Below are 6,872 nucleotides of genomic sequence, written 5' to 3'. Positions count from 1 at the left end.
TCCAGATGAATCTCCTAGGACCCTATTTTATCTTAGGTTATTTTAGGAACCCAGAACAATTGTTTGCTCCATGGTGGCTTCTTTCAGTCTTTTCTTACACAGCCCAGAATCAGAATCTTACACAGCCCAGAATCAGAATCTTACACAGAAATACAGCACTACTGTCTTAAAGCCTTGTCTTTTATCCAGTGCCCACTGGAGCTTTGGAATGATTCATTTACTGTTTAATGACATGAGCTCAGAGCCAGCCTGCCAGCCTTTGTCTTTAGCTGTAATGAATACCAGAGATGGCTTGTGGGAAGATGCTGTTCAACCTTATCTCCAGGCATGGCACAGCATCAGTCCCGGCCTCTGGCTGCACGTTGCCCTACACCACAGTCCCCCTGCAGTGCCCCTTTCCTGGAGCTAACCGTGGGGACAGGCAGCGTTCATGTGTTCTCCTGCTGTCCAGGCCAGCCTCTCTGTTTATAGGTATGCTTACGGGATTACAAGTTGAAATACCTCCTCAAAACTGCGTGGACTATTGCAGAGGAGAGATGGAGATGGGAATCACATCAACATTCACACAGAATCACTGAATGTTTGGGATTGGAAGGGACCTCGAAAGATCATCTAGTCCAATCCCCCTGCCGGAGCAGGAACACCCAGATGAGGTTACACAGGAGTGTGTCCAGGCGGGTTTTGAATGTCTCCAGAGAAGGAGACTCCACAACCCCCCTGGGCAGCCTGTTCCAGTGCTCTGGCACCCTCACTGAGAAGTTGTTTCTCCTCAAATTTAAGTGGAACCTCTTGTGTTCCAGTTTGAATCCATTGCCCCTTGTCCTACCCTTGGTTGTCACTGAGAGAGCCTGGCTCCATCCTCATGACACTCACCCTTTACATATTTATAAACATTAATGAGGTCACCCCTCAGTCTCCTCTTCTCCAAGCTAAAGAGACCCAGCTCCCTCAGCCTTTCCTTCAAGTGCCTCAGAGCGCTGCGTGGCACAGGCAGCTGCCTCAGCCTCAAATCAGCTTCTTCGGGAGAACAAAAGTTCTCCCGGACTTCTCACAGCTTCTCAGACAGCACTCACTGGCTCCCACAAGCCCTGGGTGCCCTTTGCAATTAACTGCATGCCATGCCCACAGCACAGCGTGCTTTTCTTTTTTTCCGTTTGGTTATTTTTACATGGCAACATTTCCAGACAAGAACCATGTTCCTCAACTCTCTCATCCATACAGCGGCCTCGTTAAAATCTTACTGGGTGAAGAACCAAGAGCCATGGCTGCCAACAGAGCTTTAAGACATCATTGGTATGTGCAAGGCGTGTCACTCCTGCTGCCCAACAGACTGCATCCCAGCACAGCTTCAGACACAACAGCCACAGCACAAAAAGGATCCTATAGCAACTTCTGATCACTGCAGCAGCTGCTCTCCACCTCCATTGTAAGCACCTAGGAAACACGCACACACAAGTGACAAGATTAACCTGTCGACTAAACCCCAATCCATTGCCTTAGGAAACTCCAACAGGAATCTTGACTTTAGGTGTGCAGTTTAACAGCTGGTTGCCCCAGTCTGAAGGCAGTCGCGGCCCCAAGCCTGACAGTGTTCAAGAAGAGAGTGGACAAAGCCCTCAGACACATGGTGTGAACTGTGGGGTTGTCATATGCAGGGACAGGAGTTGGACTCGATGATCCTTGTGGGTCCCTTCCAACCCAGGACATTCTATGATTCTGACATTTGCTGTCCAGAGACACCTCCTTTCAACTGGGATGGACACGGACCATGGCCACTGGGGACCTGTTGCTCCCATTCAGAGAGGAAGGAAACAGGCACGAGGATCTTCTTTAGCATCAGGAGCCTCAGGAGAGAACAGTCTGGCTTCCAAATTTTTTTCTGTCAAAAACCATTTTTGTGCCTTTCAGGCTAGGATAGGAGAGAGAAAGAAAACTGGCCATACGTACTTACTTATAGCTATGCTTTTATTTTCTTTTCTTCATTCCAGATATAAGGGATGCTGTCCCAAGTGTCCCTATCAAGTCATCTCTCAAAGTCATCTCAAAGGCAGGATGTGCTGAGCATTTCTGAACATCAGCAACATATGCTGCAGACAGACAGAAGACAGAGAATAAGCAAGTATTGGAAGCTCAGTTTTAAAACACTCACTCCCCTTACCAACCCTGCTAATTAAGTTATGGCATAAGAAAAGCAGCTTCCAAAATTTTCTGCTGACCTGTGCTGAGACATGTTAGCAGGAAAACAAAATTATTGTATATGCTGCATGAGACTGAGTGAAAACAAGAGCCCTGGGAACGGTGTTATGAGTAATTTTGCATTTAGCTGTGCTCATTTCTTACAAATCCTGTGTCAGTTTACTACCTCATCTTATTTAAAACCTTGTTTTTAAAACAAGACCCACAATTCCCCAGCAAAAACACACTTGCACAACTGTGGTCAAGTTCACCTTCACACAGGTGATGTATTACACCTTCCACTACCAGTCAGGTTTGCTTTCCTGGCTGTGGTCTACCTGTCAAACCACTACTGTCACTCAGCTAGAGGGTGCCTGCAGAAGCTCTTCTCCAGAAGCTTCTCAGAAACATACACCTGGGTTCTGGTGACAGATGCACCTGATACAGCCGCGGGAGTTACCTTGAACACGAGCTGGACTAACACACACTGAATGAGCTGGTCAACAGCTTTCCAATCTGGAGGGGCTGTTTCCTCACCTACCTGCAAACACTCGCCACACAACCTGGGAGTGCAGCTTGTCAGACGACGTCTCAGAGCCAAGGCTGAATCCACATTGAGTATCCGGAGAGGACTGGCGAGGTGCAGAAGTCCATCTTGCACAAACCTCAGCATGCCCAAGGTTTTGCCAGAGAAAGGCAAAGAGGTTCAGAAGCGTGGTGGTTCCATAGGTCCATGAGCCGATATGCAAGTGGGGTGCTGTGCTCTCAACTCTTTTCTCCTGTCCTTTCAACAGTCTCACCCCTCCTTCACAGCAGCAACAGCTGTGTAGTAACACAAGGAACCAGTTGGAGATGCTGCTCTAGCTGAGGGACAACTGCTCACTTTGCTAGAGCAGTTTGTGGCTGGCTCAGGTGCCCAATCTGGTTCCCTGCAGAGTCCTACAGGTGCAATGCTGACCCAAGAAAAAAGGATAGAGCAAGGGGTGTCAAACTCATTTTCACTGGGGCCACATCAGCCTCACCATTGCCTTCAAAGGGCCGAACGTAATTTTAGGCCTGTATAAATGTAACTACTCCTACTCATCAAAATGAGTTTGACACCTCTGGGATAGAAGGATGGAGGACAGGACTCAGCAGCCCCAACAGAGACTGGTTTACACTCACAAGGATCTCCATCCATGGTCCAACTCTGAACAGAATGCTGCACCACCAGGCACCTCGCTGGCCACTGTGAATCTAAACAGATGGCAAACGTGCACATGGTTTTCAGAAATAAAACATTTCTTTTAATTGGCAAGTAGAACACACATTACAGGTCATTAGTATTTTATAAACAATATTAAGTTACAAATACATGTTAAAAATTGCAGTTCATGGCAGCTAAAAGCTCGGAGTCCAAAATGCATCTCTGCAATGCTTCATTACTTCCCTTTCCCCAGTCTGCTGGGTGAAGACAAATAAAAGATTATTTATCATCTACAAGGAGGTGGTCTACTATATACTCAAACAAAAAGAAAACCTCATTCCTAAGAGCATCACTAACAAACAGAGGCATTCAAAGTACTTCAGCCATCTTAAATCAGGTCAGATGCGATGAGGACAAAGGTACGAGTTACTCTGTAATACTTAAAGCAAAGATACAGGTATCTTCACATTAAACTTATAGTCCAATACTTTCTGTTCCAATTCAGCTTAAACCCAACACTAGCTTCTACCCCACAGAAGCTTAAAGTCCCATATGCAGGCTTCTGTGCCATCAAAGCTAGACATTTGTAAATCAGACCCTTACACAGAGGAAAGTTACGGTGTACAGCTAAACAGCATACATAAATATATACCTTATATTTAGCAGATCTTTATTCCCTTCCTTAATGACTTTTGTTGGTATTAGTGAGATACACAGCTCATTCCATTTTCACTACACTCAGAATATTAACAAATTACCATTAAGCGTGTTAATATACTAAATATCATTTGGCAAGTCTCTTAAAAAAAGTATTTTAAAACATTTTTGGAAAAGTAGAAACCTATTTTCCAGAAAAAACATGTGGTACTAGGACAGCGTGGACTCCAGTGCTTAAACATCCTGTCAACGAAAACCCATCTTGATGGCTTTTGTGCCCGGGAGTCTGTGTGTCTCAGCTGCCAGACTTGTATTCTATTCATCCTTCTCGCTGTGGTGGTCAAAGGTCCTCCAAATCAGCTTACTTTGCCTTTCGGTTGGCAGGCTTTCAGAGATTACCATTCACTTGACTGCATGAAACAGACACGTAGCTCTGACATAAGTTCATTCCTTTCTTGCTCATATTTATGAGAGTCAGTTTTATTATACCGCTGAGACTGCATCTTCAAAACCAAAGGCTGCTGAATGCGTCTGGAGAAATGACCTTGTATCTCAAAAATATCAAGAGTACCATTCAAGATCTGAATTTCTATTAAAAACTGTGCACATTTAGCAAAAATTATGCTGCTGTAAAAAGAAAAGGCCTGCTCCTTGGCCTGCTCAGAATACAAGCTACAATGCAAGAGACTACACAAGAGGTTTTTTCTCTGCTTCTTTTCTATAAGCAGGCATTAAAAGTGTTACTAAACTTTTCCTACAAGAGCACGCAGGGGTGTGGCATAATATACATTAATCAGGAAAAAAACAGTAACAAACAACCATTCTAGAAAATGCTGCATATTAGCAGCATGCTTGGTTTCTGAAACATAAGGAATTGTATGGAAGTTGTCAAGATGAAGTCCACACACCTCGATCATTGAACTGATCACTAGATTCCAAGAAACCAAAGCAAATTTAAAAATACACATGACAACAACTGCCTAGAAGGCAGAGTTTTATCATCTGTCAATAACCAGATGAATAAAGTGCATAGCAACTCTTGTAACAGTTTCTTGAAAAGAGAATAGGTTTTAGCAAGTCTCAAAGTTTGTAAGCTTGACACTTTCCCATACATTTTGCTACATGTGTGGCTTCCCTTTTGTTTTGCTATTTAGCTTCATGGGTTGACCCTTCAGCACTGTCTTCTGATTTCCTTTGCTCTTCATATGGAATGTGCTGAGATCTCTGACTGCTGCCTGATGTATGTCTGGAAGCTCTTGTCACCAATGGGATGTTCTCTAAAAGAAAAGGAAAAAAAAAGGAAAAAGTACTATACATAGAATTTTCTTTCAGGACGTCAAAATGTTAGAATGGAAGGTGAACAGACAAAACCTTGTCCCTAAGTTTGAAAATCAAAGTTGTAATTGTACTGATACTACTGCATCCTACTTGAACTGCAAGAGCTCTTTTATTGTCAGCCATGCACAGAATGCTCCTTTGTTACTTCTGTGTACACAAAATACAGTCATGTGGCTGTATCAGCCACTCTTCCCCTTTTTAAACTAACACTCTAAAATAAGCTGGTAAGTACACGTATCTGCCGGTATTTACTGCTCATTCCATGAGGCCAGCTTCAAAATTTAAAAAAAATGACAACAAAACACCCCCCCACACTTATTTTTATGGATGAAATTGCACTAAAAAATAAACATTTTTAAATTCCTTACAGTCCTTTAAAATATTGTGCTATCAATCCTAAATCACAATCCTACTTTGTATGTATTTGCAGGATCTTCTTGGAACATGAATATGGTGAATGCCAGAACATAAGCAAAGGAAATATCATTTCCCAGGATTGTTCCTCTGATTGGACAGCCTATTATACTTACTGGCTTCCATATTTTGTCTTCTTAAATTTATCCCTCTTATACTGAGCATGCTCCTGCTCTAAAGTTCCAACACCTTCAATAATCAGCTTTAGTGTTTTATATGTCTCCTTAGGGTCATCAATGATGAATGTAGAATATTCTTCCTCTTCAGGTCCATCATACACAGATTTGCTACCACAGGCCTCTGGGGGGGAAAAAAAATAAAGTATGGGAATAGGTACCAGATAGGCAGGGAAAAAAAAGAGGCTAAAAATACTCAGTCTGGGATTTATACAGTTCCTTAGTTTGCTTCTGTATGATCACCACAATTGTGGCTGACATAACAGCAAGAGCAGAAGGAGCAGTTCTCTGTCCTTTTGCTGGGCTGCTGGCAGGCACAGAGCCCATCCCATGCCCGTTCTCTCTCCCTCATCTCGTGATGAAAGGGCAGCAAGCCTGGGAGCTGCTCATAGCTTGGTGCAAAGCTGTCCTTTCCTACACAGGCAATGCTTCCATCTCAGTTACCACTAACAGTAACCCAGGCACACCATTTGGGAGCTCTGACACAGGCCTAACTCTGTACTGTGCTGCAGCATTGGCCTGTGCGAATCACAGAATGGTTGGGGTTGGAAGGGACCTCTGGAGATCATCTGGTCCAACCCACCTGCTAAAGCAGGTTCACCCAGAGCAGATCACACAGGAATGTGTCCAGGTGGGTTTTGAACGTCTCCAGAGAAGGAGACTCCACAGCCTCTCTGGGCAGCCTGTTCCAGTGCTCTGGCACCCTCAGAGTAAAGAAGTTTCTCCTCATATTCAGATAGAACCTCCACTGCTTCAGGTTGAGTCCTTTGCCTCTCATCCTATTGTTGGGCACCACTGAAGAGAGTCTGGTCCCGTCCTCTTGACATCCACCCTTAAGATATTCATAAGCATTGGTGAGATCCCCTCTGAGCCTTCTCTTCTCCAGGCTGAACAGACCCAGCTCGCTCAGCCTCTCCTCATAAGAA

At 44.2% G+C, this 6,872-nt stretch overlaps 1 protein-coding gene across 1 annotated transcript in view; it reads right to left on the bottom strand.

Moving 5' to 3' along the window:
- Positions 1-4,749: 4,749 nt before the first annotated feature.
- Positions 4,750-6,872, bottom strand: part of RASA3 (RAS p21 protein activator 3) — a 131,382-nt gene continuing 129,259 nt past the window's right edge. The window contains exons 23-24 of the mRNA XM_080341798.1: positions 5,887-6,070; positions 4,750-5,295 (exon numbers count right to left, since the gene is read on the bottom strand). Of these exons, the coding sequence (XP_080197924.1) occupies positions 5,220-5,295; positions 5,887-6,070 (260 nt within the window). The 3' untranslated portion in view covers positions 4,750-5,219. The remainder of the gene's footprint in view (positions 5,296-5,886; positions 6,071-6,872) is intronic.

This window comes from Nesoenas mayeri (assembly GCF_963082525.1).
Source record: "Nesoenas mayeri genome assembly, chromosome: 1".
Classification (NCBI taxonomy): Eukaryota; Metazoa; Chordata; class Aves; order Columbiformes; family Columbidae; genus Nesoenas; species Nesoenas mayeri.
The sequence above is the reverse complement of the archived record's forward strand: the minus strand, read 5'-3'. Positions and strand labels throughout refer to the sequence as shown.